The following is a 17,389-nucleotide window of genomic DNA, read 5'->3' on the forward strand; positions in this document are numbered from 1 at the left end:
GTCCATCAATGCAGTCTGGCCGGGAGCCTTTTTGTCATTCTTCATACACTTACACAAGCTGTTTGAACCCATGGCCTGTCTCTCTGTCATCTTCTGGAAAAAGGCCTTCTTGTGGCAGTCACCTCAGCTCAAAGGGCCAGTGACCTAGCTGCCCTGTGCATTATGCCCCATACCTTCCAGAAGGACAAGGTGGTGTTTCATCCTGACCCCACTTTCTTACCAAAAGTGATCTCTGCCTTCCATATTAATTAGACTACTGTCCTTTCAGCCTTCTTTCCATCTCCCTCTAACCCTGTCAAACTAGGCCTCAATTCTTTGGATGTTGACAGGGCTTTGGCTTTTTAGAAATCTACAATGCAGCCTATCCAACAGTCTCAGACTTTTTGTAGTCTATGAGGACACCCATCAAGGTTCTCCTATGTCCTCACAGACTTGCTAAATGGAAACTTCATACGATACCCCTAATGTATGACCTCACCACCCTTAAATTATCTGGCCTGATCCAAGCTCATTCTACCAGAGAGTTGGTGACCTCCACAGCCTTACGCATTGGAGTGTTCCTCCCCCATCTCTGTAGAGCTTTACTTGGCTGAACCCCTTGACGTTTGTTTGGCATCACTGCCTTGACATTTGAGTCAGTGCGGATTGCACCTTGGACAAGTCCATCCTTTCTTCTCTACTCTGGTGAGTGACACCTCCCTCCTCTAAAAGGTAAACCTGCCAGTTGTCCATATGTGTGACACACAGAAAGGCCGGCTGCATATCAGTAATGGTTCATTTTCGTGTGATCATCTGTGCATTCACACATCCCCCACCTGCCGTCCCCACTAGTGTCACATCTTAACAGGCTAGGAGATATCGCCTTCAACCTTCTAAGAAGGGGGATTTACTTCTGATGGTGGTCTCAGTGGGAGACCCTCCCTGCATGCTGGGCATGCCTAGGGGTTGGACTTCTGCTGAATACTATCTCATCAACTTTGGAATCTCCTTGAATGAGCTCCGCGCATGCACACAGGGCTCATATGTGTGAATACACAGAAGACTACTCAAAGAACTACAGTTACAGGTAGGCAACCTGCTTTCGATTTTCCTGGGGCTTGGTGAAGTTTCCGATGACCTCTTTGATCCAGCCTGCCAGCACTATGTACAACCAACTTCTGCCTGAAATGCACAGAACTATTTTCTCAGTGTGCTATCCTGATGCAGAATAGTAGATTATTTAAGTGTGGTGAGGTTGCTTTCTGAGTAGTCCCATTGCCTAAAGTAGTCCCACAGGAACCTATGTTCCTATTGATATTTTGCCCTATGACTCCCACAATTCCTCAGCATTAGCTATGCTGCCTAGAGCTGATGAACATTATACTCCAAAAAGTGTCTGGAGGGTGACAAGTTGCCCATTCCTTTGAAAGATGTTATTTGTGCCTGCACCTTTTTACATGGGAGAGACTGTGATTCAGTGGTAGAGTATATGCATTGCATGTAGAAGGTTCCAGGTTTCATGAATATAGATAGGACTAGAGAAACTTCTGCTTGAAACCCTGGAGAGCTGTTGCTGCTAGTTAGTGTTGATAATATGGGTCTAAATGGACCAATGCTCTGACGCAGTATAAGGCAGTTTCCAGTATACCTATGATGTGTTTAGAACCTTACAGAATATATTCCGGGGATTGTTTAAGAAGCAAATATTAGGTAGAATAGCATACACAGTTCTGATTGGCTTACCTGCATTGTTGTTCAATTGTCAAGTGCTATGGAATTGTCTCCAACTTATGGCAACTCTATGAATGAATGCCCTCCAAAATGCCCTGTCCTTGCCAGCCCTGCTCAGCTCTTGCAAATCTGAGTCTGTGGCTGTTTTTATGGAATTGAGCTGCCTCATATTTGGTACTCTTCCTCTGCCTTTGACTTTCCCTAGCATTGTCTTCTCCAGTGAGTCTTGCCTTCTCGTGATGTGTCCCAACTATGACAACTTCAGTTTAGTCAATTTTGCTTCCAAGGAAAGTTCTGGCTTGATTTGTTAATTAATATATACCACCATGCAATAAAACAGATCCCAGGGGAGTTTATATCAATAAAATAAGAGTAAAGTCAGCACGGAAGCACATATCAATCAACACAAAATACCAACAGTTAAGAGCAGAGGTTCAAGATTTCAAATTAAAGTTCAAGGCTTAAAAACATGGGAGTATGACTAAAAGGTGTGTGTACCCAGCAAGTATTATGATAAATATTTTGAAAATTCTGGGGAGTTACTAGCTTTAGAGAGATTTGTGAGGAATATCTGCATTAAAAGGACATGCTTTTTTCAAGAAATGAAATATTTCTAATCTGCTAAACAACAATAGTGGGTTGTATCTAACACAGCCTTCTCCTAGTGGTGCCTTCCAGCTTCAGTCAGTCCCAGATATCATGGCCAATGGTCAGGAACACAGCGTGTGTAGTTCAAAATACCTGGGTGACACCAGGAAGATAGTTTCATTGTCATGCAACATCAGTAAAAGTACATAATTACATTCTTTTGCCAGTAACTGGGTGTTTTGCTAGACACTGTACATGTACTAGCAGAAAAACAAGTGGAGCTAGAACAAATGTACATAAAATACAGTGTAATCAAGTTGCAAAGAGTTGTGCAATGGTTCGTGAAATAGCTTGTGGAAATAGAGTCAAAATATTGGTTTGACACTTGCACTAGAATGAAAGTGGGGTTTCTCCAAGGGGTAGGAGCTTTGCCCTAATCTAGTGAAACGACACCATTGAATCCAACCTAATAGGACTTGGAAGAGATGGGTCAGATAGTCTCTGTAATCTTTTGGGTCTGTAGCTGAAGGTGCTTAACAAGTGAATATTCTGGGCTCTTATAAGGTAAAAAGATTATAACTTCTGAGAATTTAGGTGCACTGAACACTTCCATTCTGAACTTACTTTATGTGCATCTCCTTATGACAGAGATTTAAACATCATTACACAGATGTAACTGACATCACTTGCAGTAACATCTTTCAGTGCATTAAAAAATAAGTTTAATGTGTACTGGAACCTGACATTTCTAACTAAATGGTGGTTCCTAGAAATGTGGCTGCTTATCTAAAGTACATGGTATAAATACATTTATACATTTTCCCATTCTGTGAAGGGTTAAGAGAAACCTGTGAAGAGGTTTCTCTTAACAATCTAAACTATTGGTTACCATTGGCCATAGAGAAATGTAGGATCTAGATTCTCCTTTGTGGGTGGGATGTGGAGGAGGGCTCTTCTGCATTGCTGTATTAGGATATTGTGGATTGTGAACCTTTATTCATTGGTAGGGCTGGACTAGATGACCTTGAGAGACATTTCAGCTATGCAGATCTGCTATAGTATACTTCTTTTGATCGATGAAGTTTGTGATAGGTTTTGATTTGCTGCCATCTGCTGGTCAGATTTATTACTTGGCTCAACAGCAAACAGTGGTGTTGGAAGCAGGTCTTCCTCCACCCGCTTTTTCCATCCCTAGCAGCTTAGATGAAACTTTTTATTAGCACTATACAGGTTACACAATAGCATAGAACAAAATAATGTTCTCGTTGAGATGTAGGGGAAGCCTCTCCCCATGTGAAGCACTGAATCCAAACTGAAATATCCTGCCCTTTTCTTCCTTTTCATAAGGATATTGATCCTACTTTCAGCATGGCTTCTGTGGCTAGATGGTGGGACCATCAGACACTTCTTAATTTATGTACTTATTTTGTCCATTGTCTCCTTATAGGGTTAAGGAACTCCCCCTAAATCTCCTCTTCTCCTCATTCTGAAATGTCTTCCTCCTTTTGTCACACGCTGACTATCTTCACTAGTGATCTTTGAAACTGCAAAGTCATTTCCTTCACTCTATCACTGCCTCAGAATCTACCTGAGCAGATTACAACATGCAAGATCTGGGGGCCCTTTCTGCATGTGGCTACATTAACAGTTGACTTTTGCCTTTAAAGCCTAGTTTCTTGAGTGGGGTAGAATCCAGCTTGAAATACCTGAGATCTAGTTTTACTTAGACGTAACAACTGTTCTTCCTATATTTATTTGTGTAATATTTTTGATCCATTAAAGAATGCTTTCTGAATATCTTGAAACACACTATTTATAACATAGATACTGGCAGCACTTTGTTCAGAAATCCTTAACATTATTTATACTGTTGGATACAAAGAACTATGACCACCAGTCCCCACTGTTCCAGAAATCATAGAATACTAGAATTGGAAGGGGACAGAGGGCATTGGGTCCAAGCCTTTGCTCAGTCCGGACTTCAAGTTAAGCCATTTCTCTCAGCTGGTTGTCCTGCTGCATCTTGAATGCCTCTAGTGTGGGAGAGCCCACAACCTCCTTAGGTAATTGGTTCCATTGTAGGACTGCTTTCACAGTCAGGAAGTTCTTCCTGAGGTTCAGCCAGAACCTGGCTTCCTGTAACTTGAGCCCATTATTCTGTGTCCTGCACTCTGGGATGATCAAGAAGAGATCCTGGCCTTCCTCTTCATGAAAACCTTTCAAGTACCTGAAGAGTGCTATCATATCTCCCCATAACCTTCAAGGGTTAACACCCTCAGTTCTTTCAGCCTCTCCTCACAGAGCTTTGTTTCCAGCCCACAGATCATCCTTGTTGCCCTCCTCTGAACACTTGCTATCTTTTCTGCCTCTTTCTTAAACTGTGGTGCCCATCTGTGCATCTGTGCCCCAGCTAGCCAGGAGTCACAGTACTCTAGATGAGGCCTAACCAGTGCTGAGTAAAGGGAAATAACACTTCATGTTATTTGGAAGTGCAGTCCAAAATAGCATTTGCCCTTTTTGTAGCAACATCAAATTGAACTTGTGATCTACAACAATTCCAAGATCACATTTGCAGTATTGTTGAGCCAATCACCCCCTCCCCGCATCTTGTAATGATGCTTTTTGGTTTCTTTTTCCTAGGCAGACTGCTTGTGTAAGAGTTCATGTCAGTAGGTATATAGCCATTCTTATGCTTTCAGTTGCATAATGATGATGTTTCACAAATTCTTGTGGAAGTAGAAGAACATGCCCGGTTTTAGTTATACATTTTTCATTCAATATTCCAGCAAGAGGGACAAAACTGTCCTGCAAGTAAAAGACACTTACCACATGAAGAAGGGCATCTTTGCATCAAACCTACTGATTTAGAATTTGCCTCTCTCCATAGCTATTATTTTCTGGAAATAGATGTCTAAGAATTTAATGAAGAATTTAACACAAAAATTGCTATTATATAGTTAATCATCTACTGTGATGATATTTAGGTTCCATATTTTGAATTATTAACTTCAGTTCATTCCTGGCACAGACGTATATCCTGTTTTTGCATTTTTCCCCATTTCGTAAAAAACAAAGAGACAATGTTGTTCAAAGCCCTTTCAGGAAATCCAGTTCAGAGTTGGAAAAATGGGTTTGTTTAAGCCTATATCTTTCTGTTAGTAATGTACAATAATGTTTTATTCTGCACAAATTGTGCAGGAGAGAGGAAAATTAGGACATAATGTACAAAGTTATTGCACTGCACCATATTGTTGGCATTGTGCAACAGAAGTCCCCCACAAGTTCCTGGAGTTTCTGGGATCAGTGTAGCTCATAGGCCAGGCAATAGTAGCTGGCATTCTGCAGCCATTAGGGGCAGTTGCAACTGCGTACCCCTGGCTAGCTGGGGCACTGGTTCTAGCTGGGAATCGTTGTGACTGCTTATTGAGTGCAGCTGGATGTTTTGGCATGCACCCCAGGCCAGGAAGCTTATAGGCATGTTTGTGGGTTCCTGGACTTAGTTACCTGTGCAGGACCTGAAAAAGTCATTATCAGTTATACAGTAGATTTATAGTGAATTAGTACTTAGCCACAGAATTCATGTGTGTGCATTTGTGCTTGCGCGCACACGTATGCATATCTGCATGTATTCAGTGCTGGCTATTGGGCTGGTAAGGGGAATTGTAAAGCAATTTTGTATTTCTATGTTGTAAGCCGCCCCGAGGCTTCGGCGAATGGGGCGGCATAAAAATGTTTTAATAAATAAATAAATAAAAATTATTCCCCATCCATTTAGAAATACCTACCTGGATATCTACTTCCATGTATTGATAGCCCCTAGCTGGATTATCACTGATGATGTGAGTCTGTCCAAATCCTGCATTGCTCTTTAACTCAATAAAAATAGCCACTAAAATTTTTGATGTGTTCTTATGCATGTTTAGACAGAAAAGTCTTACAAATTCCTGCACCTCCTAGCCAGTATTAGGTACCCAGTCACCTCCAAACTTACTTATTCCCTCCCAGCAAAATTACATTCTCATTCACGCCCACCCATGTTGATCCCATATTGGTGCATGGGAAGCGTTTTTAATGTTTTGACTGTTTCTTACCGTTATTTTTTGTCTTCACTAATAGCTTTCTTTTTTATTTTTCCCCCCAGTTTCCTCATAGTGCTGGTCTGCCTTATATTCAGTGTGCTTTCCACGATTGATCAATATCAAGCTCTGGCTACTGGAACGTTATTTTGGATGGTATGCATATGGATATTTGCTTAAACTGTAAATAATTTGCATGTATATTTTGGAGGAGATGGAATTAGGATGTGTCTTTGTTTTTGATGAATTCTAATTTGCTAAACTGTCCAAGTGCTGTAACATAGAATGTAGTTGAAATTTCATACCTGTTGAACCAGAAACTACTCCTTGCAATAGGTCAGCCTAAATGTACCACCATGTGCCACAATTCCTAGGATTTAACCTCTTTCCAGTCTATTTTGCTGTAAATGTCATTCATGGATGGTAGGTGCCTAGTGATACCAATAAAAGGTACTGTGGAGCTATTCCGTCTTTCCCTCCTTAAGGATAAAATCCTACTTGTCTTTTGGGAGGAAAAAAGTTCCACTGTTCTTAGCCTTTCCCTGCCAGCACGGCAGGCGGGAGCTATTCTACGAGCTATAGGACTTTATTATGTCTAAACATACATAGGATTGCAGGATAACACATTTCTGTGGTTTCATTTTATCTTCCTGTTACCTATCATTAAAGTGCCAATTCGCAGCTACAAGGCAGTGGCTGAGATACCTGTTAATAGAAAACAAATGGTTTGTGTCAGTCCATGTAAGTATGAGTTGGTCACAGACTAGCTCTGAGGCATACATGAAATTCTTCTTTGCAAGTAGCCTGGTAACTGTACCAGTCTCAGCACTGAGGAGATAAAGGGGTTTTCCTGCCTAGCTTTCATGTCTTTCACATTTCTCTATCTCATTCAGGACTGCTGGCTATTCTGGGTAAGGTGGAGGGCCTCTCCTCTCCTAAGAGATACAGCTCTGCAGTGGGAGTAGGCAACTTTGGATAGCCTCAGTCCTGCCACTACTCCACTGCCAAATCTGGCAAGAGCAAAAAAGAAGCCCTGGCAAGAACATAAATTTAGCCATTTAAGCTTTTTGTATATTTTGCTGCAGAAACGTGGCAGCAAGCTGATGATACTTTTGCCACCGTGATGTTTTTGCAGGGGTTCAACATGGGTGGGGAAGCAGAGGGGGCTGCATAGAGCCCAAGAGCAGCCTGTTATGTATCCCTGCTCCAAAGTGGTGTTAGGGGCCTTGGAAGAGCTTTGGGCCGTCATTGTAATCTACATGGCATTCTACTCCTCAAATCCCCTGATCCAGGGCATGCGTTGCTACTAATTCAATCAACAAAATAGGAACCACTGAATTTTCAAATGTGGAAATGTCAAATGCTCACATTTGTGGCATTTCTGCATACCTTGAAGACTTTTGGTGAAAAGTGGTGTCTCTCTCTCTCTCTCTCTCTCTCTCTCTCTCTATATATATATATATATATATATATATATATAAATATAAAAATAGATAAGAATTTAAAAACTGTAGACAGTTGTTCCAAAGGGTCCCGTATGTTGCCTTTGATCGTATGGACAAACACTGCTTCTGCTTGCTGTTGAAGTCCCTTGAAAATGTGGCTTTCAATTCTGTGCATGCTATCCTTATCCTATCCTTTTGGAGGAATTTATGGATTTGTTAAAATTATATAACTTCAAGTATATGCACTGATAATATCCATAAACTCTGCTCACTGCGTCAGAGCATTCAGACATGAGAGCGTTCAGTAGAAGTACTGCATCTTGCAAGGCAAACTGTGTCAGGTTCGTGGAATGCCTTCTAATAGTTATATAACTGAGCTATTTCTGCCTAGCTATTCTATCCCTCATCAGTATTTCAGCAGGAGTCATTGGCATTGCATTACCTGGCTTAATTTCTTGGGGCAAGCCAGCATTTATATTTCATTTGACTGGCTGCTCTTGGGATACTTCATCTTGCAGTTGCTTTTTAATCTTGGGAATTCCCTATTATATGTGTATTAATATTTAATGTTGGCAAAACCTTAGCCTCCATTTTCCAGAGACTCATCTTTCAAAGTTCTTGTTCAGATGTATAATAGGACTGGGGTTTGTTTTTAAGATGTTCTTCAGATGCAATTCACTGTGTTTGTACAAAGGTGACTTTTGTCACTTATCAATACAAAATGTTTATACAAAGCTGTCATTTTGTCTATTTTTATTCTTGGTGTTCTACTCACAAGTTTTTACATATTGTAATTTACAGTGGCCTGCCTTGAGTACCATTTTTTTCAGAAAGCACGAGACACCTGTAAGAAATCAACAATAGGTTTTGTAACTAGCCTCCTGGAAAGTGTGCATTTGGAAAGTGATTTGAAGCAAGGGAGAAAGCTGGCATTGTTGCTGTTATCATTACATTTATATCCTGCCTTTTTTTCCTTCAGGGAATTCAAGGAGGCTCACATAATCCTCCTCCTCCTCCTCTCAAGTTTATCCTCACAGACAACTCTTTGTGAGGTAGATTAGGCCAAGAGTTAGTGACTGGTCGAAAGCCACCCAGTGAGCTTCATGGCTGAGTGAGGACTAGAACCTGGATCTCCAGAGTCCCAGTCCTGCCCTCCAACCCCTTGACCACACTGGCTCTCATGCAGATGTTCTAAGTGGCAGTTCCAGTTATAATGGAAGGGAAGCAAGGGGGACAGGCAGAATTGGCTGAGGGAGCTGAAGTTCTTTGGGTGGCTAAGGGCTCTGGAGCAGGAGGACTGAAGAAATTTATTGGCAAGGATTTATTGGGATACAAGATAAGGAAGGCAAGGTCATGAAGGACTTTGAAGATAAGGATGAGTGGCATGTATTGGATTTGGAAATGGAGCACCACTGCTGTTAAATTAGGTCATTAATTTAAATGTTGGCTGCTTGTCTGCATTTATTGGCAAAAAAGTTATCTCCCTCTGTGCACTTTCCCCCTGAGACCATCCCATTTGTGCTCTGGGGGCCCTTTGCTAGATTTGAGCAGTAGCAATCACTTGGTCAGGTGTTGTTCTGCATGAATTAGAGATATTTGCTGCAGCACATTTTGATTGTCATGTGCTGCTGTGTTATACAAGTTAAATGTTGTCCTGCCCTTTGGGTGGGTAGATGCGTCAGCAACGTGGGAAGGGCCGAGCCATTTCCTCATGTGTTTAGTGACACCTAATATGTACAACATTCAGTCTTTACTCTTCCCCAATCCATTTTTAGCCTTGACGCAATGGTTTCTATTTGACACTATAGAATAGACTTCAGGCTGCATATCCAGCATCATGTGAGTGGACTTCCTGTCCTTATGTTATGGTAGTTTCCCTTCCTTTCTGCCCTGGAGTCTTGCATTCTCTTCCACAATCTGTTCTGGAGGGCCCCCAACCCCTCTGGAACAGATATGATGGGCACATAGGGCAGCAGGGAGAGGAGGAAGTTGGATTTGGTGGCAATGGTTTTTCTGCTGAAAGAAGAATACTATTGGATACAACCTTCTATCATTATTGAGACTGAGATACCATAGATCTGCCTTCTCCAACCTGGTGCCTTCCACATGTTCTGGACTTCAGCTTCCATCAGCTCTAGCAAACATTGGTCTGGGATTGTGGAAAGATCTCGAGGGCCCCAGGTTGGGGAAGGCTGCCTTAGTTGAAACCCTCACATCCATGTCATGGAAAAATAGGAGTTGGATATCCCAGTGGAAGTTTTGGTTTAAGGAAATGGGTAAGTCTGCAATTGGTGAGCAGAAATGGAGACTAAACAAATGGTTTTCTCTCATTTTTTTGGTAAATACAAAGTACTAGAGAAGGCAGGGAGGCAAGTGGAGGAATATACATGGATGGTGCCTCTTGCTAAAATGCGTCAATCATAGGAAAAGGCAGGCATTGACGGGTAAAATGAAAAAGAAACTAGCCAAAAATTTAGCACACATTTTTAAACGTTGAAAAACCATGCACTTCATTATTGGAAAAGGAAACCAACTAAAAGCTACTGAGATCTAATGGCAAAACAGGAAGAGTTAAACTGAGACTTAGAATAGTACAAGGATTATTGTTTTGTTTCTTTTTAACCTGAATGTTAGGCAGAAAAACAAAAGCCACAACATACTGCTTTAATTTTAACTTCTTACATCCCAGTGGATACAGTCTAATATCACAAAATCCACCCTGGATAGACATCTGTATTAAATGTGGAGTTAATATGTCTTAAGGTTTTGCTCTCTGCCGTTCTTCTGTGATTAAGCAGGGCCTGGGGCCTCCACTGGTCTTGTGAATTATTCCCCAGATTTGACTTGATGTTTGGTGCTGTGATTGTCAGACAGCCAGTGCTTTAGATATTGCAAATACTAGACTGTTTATGTGAATTTTAAAGAAAGTGTTTTCAAACTAATATATTTTCTAGCATCTTTGATAGTATTTTGAAAGCATTCAAAGAAACGTAGAGCTCTCAAGGAAAGATTAAAAAAATTAAGCACTTCTATGTTTGAGTAATTTTAATGGGAATTTTTTAAACACATCTTAGTCTCACTGAAATCAGTGAAACTTTGAAGTGCTTAAGTCTGACTAGATTTTACCTGTGGTTAGTAGTTTCAATGCTGTATAGATTGTGATTTGTGGTAAAATTCGATTTTTCTGTTGTACAATTAACAAGAAGATGCAGGATCATCTTTATGCCACTAGGTGGTGGTTCAGTCAGTTTTTGGCTTTTGCTGGCAATTACTCAACACGAGCTAAAGTAGAATCCTACTCTGGGACTTGATTATCATGCTGTAGGATATATGTACATTTGGCATGCCTAAAATATTGGTGTAAGAGAGTTTGGCCGTGACTCATAAAGAGGAGGAAGCATATTTGTGTAAAAATTGTTTTTGAGAGTTCAGTATTTAAACTATGGAAAAAGTAAACTCAAAGATGTATTCTCCCTGTGAGACTATATTTTTCTTTTCTTTTCATAAGCAGCAGGATTTTATGGTGCCAAGACACAGCAGAATGTTGTTATCTCAGCATGATCTAAGAAAATCCAAGCACACAATCCAAGTGGATTAAACATTCTTCAGAATAGAGGGATATTTAGTGGGCCTGAAAAAGCTATTTTCTCTCAGGAATCTCATTTTGTTGTCAGTTTTGGTCCCAGAATTCCAGCAGTACTTTTTTTTTATAGAGAATATTGAATGCATGTGCAACATCACATGTGTTAGATTACTCTTCAGCCTTAACTCTTGCTAATGCTGGACAAAAATGCTAATGCTGCTTTAAAAGAATATGCAAGTCATATTCATTTTACATTGTTGCTTTAACTATTAATGTTTTTGGCAGAGATAGCTATTTTCAGTGCTGTATTAGAGAGAAATTAGGACAGGGTCAATGTCAAAAGGAGCTTGAAAGGTCCCTTCTTTCCAGGATATTAAGCAGTGTGGGTTGGGAGGTTATCTAGATCTTTGGTTTGCTTCTGCTACCTTGCTTAATATGTGGACAGCCCTCATTTCACCTTACCAGAGAATGAAACACTGGCAATAAACAGAATGCATGCTTCTTATCCAGACTTATAAACTTGGTTATTCATCTGGGTTATTTTATTTAAAAATGATTGAGGTTTTTACTGTAACTAAAATCTACTTTTTGGTAGGCAGTTAAGTCTGCAGAAGTCACAGTCAAATAACTGGTGACTTTGCTAGACATGGCTGCTTCACATGTTACAGATATTCCTGCATGGAAAAATCTTCTGTGTAGAAATAACATATAACTTGTGTGTAGACATGCGAGTCCTTTCTTACATGGGTTCTTTTTTTTTTTTTTTTTGCTATGCATATGCTAAGATCATAGCATCTTATCACACATAGGTGTCTCACCAATCTCAGCACAAAAATTCTTTCAATGTGGGAACAGGTTAATGTTTGAAATGACTCTAAGTGGGTGCAGGACTAGAATCCATAGATGACAGACTGACAGTTCTTTAAATCATTAAACTGCTGGAGAGGTAGTAAATGCTTCTTTTGTACTGTCTTGGCAGGACGCCTCAATAGTTAACAGTGGCAAGCTGTAAGGTTGCTAATGTTTTGTTTCTTTCAGTGTTGCCAGTTGTGCTGATTGTCTGTCTATCACCACCTCCAATATAAAATTAAAACTATTTATGAACCAAGTTAATTGTCTTTTAACCCATTGGTTGACTAAAGTTGTAAGTAAATGTGTTGAATGAAAGCTTTTTTTCTTTTTTCAAGTCCTTCTGTAAAGGGGATATTTTTCTCCAATACTGACATCAGCTTTTAAGGTGGTGCCCATGAATTGGGCACCTGTGTACCCACAGTCACCTTTTGAGGCACCCACCTGGCATCCTGACCCTCCTGATTTTGATTGTATTTATTAATAACTGGTATATTATTTTATTACTCTGGGCAGTTGCCATATGGCAAGCAAGGTGCAATATATTAGTAATATCTTTAGGTGGTTTCGGAGCAGTGGCTTAGTGTTCTGGAGCTCAGACTTCCTCTTGGTCTTATATTTAGGTTCTTGGGAAAGTTACTTTTCTTTTAGCCTTACCAGTTTTGCCTTCTAGGGAATGGGAGTTTTGTGATTTGCTGTGCCCATAAAGGTAGCCACTATAGGAATGAGTCAGCCCCCAGTATGGTAGCTGTTTTGTGAAAGCACCCATGGGACCCAAAATTCCAAATGTGCCCCCCTGCTTTAAGATCTTGGAAATGCTGTGAAATCATAAGGAAGAGATATCATGTATTCCTTCCAGGAGGAAAAAAGGTAGTATGTTCAAGTAATATATGTGTGAGTGTGTGCGCGTAGTTGGTATTCTTGAAAAGGACTCCTCTTGCATGTAGAAGACTACTACATATGGAATGGAGCAGTCTAGAACTCTCCTCTTCATGTGTTCATTTCTGCAAGCAGGTTTTCCCCATGAAGTATAACTTTTATAAAAGTAATTCCCTTTCCCCACCCTAGCCTGCCAGAACAAGAACTGTGATTTTGCTGAACATAAAGCTTGGCAAATAAGATTTAAGAGGCAATCTGGGCTCTAAGTTCTACCAGAGAATGCTGAAACCTGGAAAGTGGATTCATAGTTCATAGGTTTTCTCTGAGATGCAGATGTATATGGTAGTTCTTGTTTCACATGTGTACATATCTTTGACAAATGTACATAAGGGCCCTCTCTCTTTCACACACATTGACACCACTATCAGAGATAGAAAGTTGGCATTAAAGAATTTGCTATTTGTGCTGCAGGCCCATCAGAAAACCTTTTGGTGCAGTACTTGGAATAGAACAAGAGCACATTTATTTGGCACTGGTGCTTTAGTTGGCTGGTGGCGCAGTGGGTTAAACCGCTGAGCCACTGGACTGGTTGATTGAAAGGTTGACAGTTTGAATCCGCAGATGGGGTTTGCTCCCGTACTCTGTCCCAGTTCCTGCCAACCTTGCAGTTCGAAACCATATATATGCAAGTAGATAAAAAGGTACCACTTCGGTAGGAAGGTAACAGCGTTCTGTGCACTTTGGTGTTTAGTCATGCCGGCCACATGACCACGGAAACTTTCTGTGGACAAACGCTGACTCCCTCGGCTAGGAAAGAGAGATGAGCATCGCCCTCAAGAATCAGACATGACTGGACTTTAATGCCATGGGGAAACTTTTACCTTTTTTAGTGTTTTATTTATTTATTTAAAAACTTTTGTACCCCATCCTATACATAAAAGTCTCAGGACAGTCCAACAACAAAGGCACAGCATAATATTTATGATAAAAGCCCGACTAAAATAAAACATTAAGTCTTAAAATAATGGGAAAATAAAAAAGGCTTTGGCCTGGTGCTGAAAAGAATAAAGTGTTCTAGCCTCATTTACAGACAATAGTGAGGGTAAATGGTAAGGTTTTTATATTATTATTCTTTATTTATGTAAGCTGTCCTGAGGCTTTTGCGAAAGGACGGCATATAAATATTCTAAATAAATAAATAAGGTAAGGAATTATTTTGGCCAAACAGCCTGGTCCAGATATACTAGGCTAGTCTACATTAATGCATGAAATCCTGAATAGAAAATACACAAATACACAACTGACACTTCAAGTATATACTGTGCCTACATGTGGTGGTATTATTGTTAAGAAAGTGATCCTGTATGCCCTAGACAATTTTGGTTCCCAGATCTGAAGATGGAAACAGAACTCTGATCTCAGAACTGGGAATTCCTGTGCTGATCCTAGACTGCTATTGCAGCTGGTGCAGAAAGGACCGCACCAACGTCCCCTTTGAGGCCGGTAATTCAACCTGGAAGGCAGAAATTTGATGGCTAAAGGGGAGAAGCCAGGATTTGAACTTCCTTATGTTCTCTGCAGCTTTCTTCCATTCTGCTCTGAAGTGCCCCAGCTGGATAGCCAAAAATAGTCATTTAGTGAAAATGCAGAGCAGGTGGTAGCATGGAGCAAATCATAGAATAATAGAGTTGGAGGGGGCCATGAAGGCCATCAAGTCCAACCCCTGCTGTTGTAGGACACCCAAGTTACACCATCCCACTCAGATGGCTGTCCAGTTTCTTTTTTAATGTCCCTAGTGTAGGAAAGCCCAGAACCTCTCTGGGCAGCTCGTTCCACCATCATATTGCTCTGACAGTGAGGAAACATTTCCTGATATTTAACCTGAACCTGGGTTGTTGCAACTTAAGCTGATTATTCTGTGTTCTACACCCTGGTATGAGCAAGAATCTTGACAGTCCTCTTTGTGACAGCCTTTGAGGTACTTATATAATGTCCCTCACCCCTGAGTCTTCTCTTCTCAAGGCTGAACATGCCCAGTTCTCTTGGGGTACAACCTGGCGGATTATGCCCATAGCTTGACTGCTGCATTTGTGTGTTAGGGAGGAACAGGAATAATTCATGCAAAATGTATTTATTAATGCATGGGCAAAACCAAAGTCTCCTAACAGGTACTGGGCCTCAGTCTACACTGTCCTAAACAAACAAACAAAAAACAAAGCAAAAAACCTATAATGAGATAAGCAGGTGAGCATACTGAAGAATATGTGTATTTGGCAAAAACATTAGCGCAAGACAAACACTGGGTGGGGCAGGTGGTAGATCTGTGTAGTAGCAAAAGTGCAATTGAAATGTCTAAAGGGAATGCTTGAAAGCTGCACTGAAGTTTGTGCGCGGTTGTGTTGCGTTTAAGCTACAAATTGGCATAGAGGAGCATCCAGCAAGAGGAAGAGCCCTTCTGGCTCAGACCAAGGGTCCATCTAGTCCAGCATTCTGTTCACACAGTGGCCAACCAGCTGCCCACAGGAATCCCATAAGCCAGGCATGAGCATGAAAACACCTTCCTGCCCAAGTTCCCAGTCACGACTGTTAGGTACATAAGCATTCTGCCCGATGTATTGGAGAAGGAGAGGATTTCATAGCCAAAATCTCTAGGGGGCAATGTTGAACCATATTGTGAAGCAAGTACAATTTGGTTGCATTTCGATAGCTAAACAGCAGATTTTATCACGAATATACATTTCAAACAGACTAGTATATATACATGAGGGATATTTAAAGAGCAAAAGAACTGTGGGGAAAGAAATAGCCAGTATCAATTCTTATCCCACAGTCTTTAAACTCCTGAATGTTACAGTTCCTTGGTAATGCTGGGCAGGTTTCTCTGGGGACAGAGACAAAGGAAAGGTGGTAGACTTGTGTTTCTGTGCAAACAGTGTCTATATGCATTATGCAGTGTTCAGTTAGTCTGATAAAAACTTCTTCACAACTGCATTTACCTATAAGGTCTTCAGTGGGAAAGTAAGTCTGAAGTTAAGTTGCCCCAGGAATATGCAATCCTATACAGATATAGTTATGAGAGCTGTTGCAGTGCCATGGAGTTTCTCCCAGTCTGGTGTCCTTCAGATGTGTTGGACTACAGCTCCCATCACTCCCAATGAGTATGCTGGGATGGACTGGAGTAGACTCAGATGAGGAACAAGTTCACATCCCTGTTTGGTGGCTTTCAATCAGTTATTTTCTCACACAGGGTTATGAGTACTGTGAAGATGAAATGGCAGTGTGTATTTGCTGCCCTAAGTTTACTGAAGGTAGGGTACAGGATTAAAATGTCAGAAAATAAACCAGTATGTAAGATTTATGACACACAAGTGAAAATACCTGATGTGTTACTACCAATAATAAAAACTGTCAGTATTAATCATTATTGTAAAATATGCTTTATCTCCTGCCTGAGTTCCCTTGCAGGAAGAAAAGTACAAGATGAGAGTTTTAACAAATGCACACTAGTACTGTCTTTGGTACTGATCCTGAAATGAATCGCTCTGGCCACTACCTTCCAAGATGACAGATTGCAATCCAGCACAGAGCAATAGTGATAAATTGTTGTTGCCATCTGCTGGCTGTTTTCTGGCCTTTATGATACAACATGCTGATCCCGGTATAAGGACTGTAATGGAGCAGCTGTGTTACAAACCTAAGATCATTGTTGACAGGCTCAGTTTAGTCAGTCTTCCCAACCTGGTGCCCTCCAGAGGCTTCAGACTACAACTCCCAACAGTCCAGATCATTGGCTATGCTGGCTGAGACTGACGAGTGTTGAAGTCCATAACAACTGGAGGGCAGCAGGTTGAGGAAGGCTGGTCTAGCAGGTGAAGAGTGAATGAGTAGGGATTAGCTCTTGCTAGAAGACAACATTCAGTTGGAAAGGACATTTGTGGGTATGGAGGGGATGAGATTCTAACAAAGGCAGCATGCATTGCCTAAAGTGCCTGTTGTGATGTGTGTTGAGAGCCCTTTTCTAATTCCTTTGTGTGCGTATGTTTTAAACCTTGCAGCCAAATTCTGATACTTCATTTGACCCTTTTGTAGTATAAGAACTTTTTATGGGAAATAAAAATCTCACTAAGAACTCTGTATCTTAAGAGGCAGTTTTGGCATGGAATTAAATTTTGGCTTATATTTGCATGTGGCATCACTTGATATAGATTTGCTTTGTGTTGATTTACAGCAGCTAGAAATACACCTGTGTGAGTTAAAAG

The 17,389-nt window shown here is 40.8% G+C and overlaps 1 protein-coding gene across 3 annotated transcripts in view; it reads left to right on the forward strand.

Annotated features, from left to right (window-relative positions):
- The window catches only part of KCNQ1 (potassium voltage-gated channel subfamily Q member 1), a 386,754-nt gene that overhangs the window by 54,646 nt on the left and 314,719 nt on the right, over positions 1-17,389 (forward strand). For all 3 annotated transcript variants that reach the window (XM_044425571.1, XM_044425572.1, XM_044425573.1), the window contains exon 2: positions 6,440-6,530. In XM_044425571.1, coding sequence (XP_044281506.1) covers positions 6,440-6,530 — 91 coding nt within the window. The remainder of the gene's footprint in view (positions 1-6,439; positions 6,531-17,389) is intronic.

Source organism: Varanus komodoensis, unplaced genomic scaffold (genome assembly GCF_004798865.1).
Source record: "Varanus komodoensis strain SLA01 unplaced genomic scaffold, ASM479886v1 scaffold16, whole genome shotgun sequence".
NCBI lineage: Eukaryota > Metazoa > Chordata > Lepidosauria > Squamata > Varanidae > Varanus > Varanus komodoensis.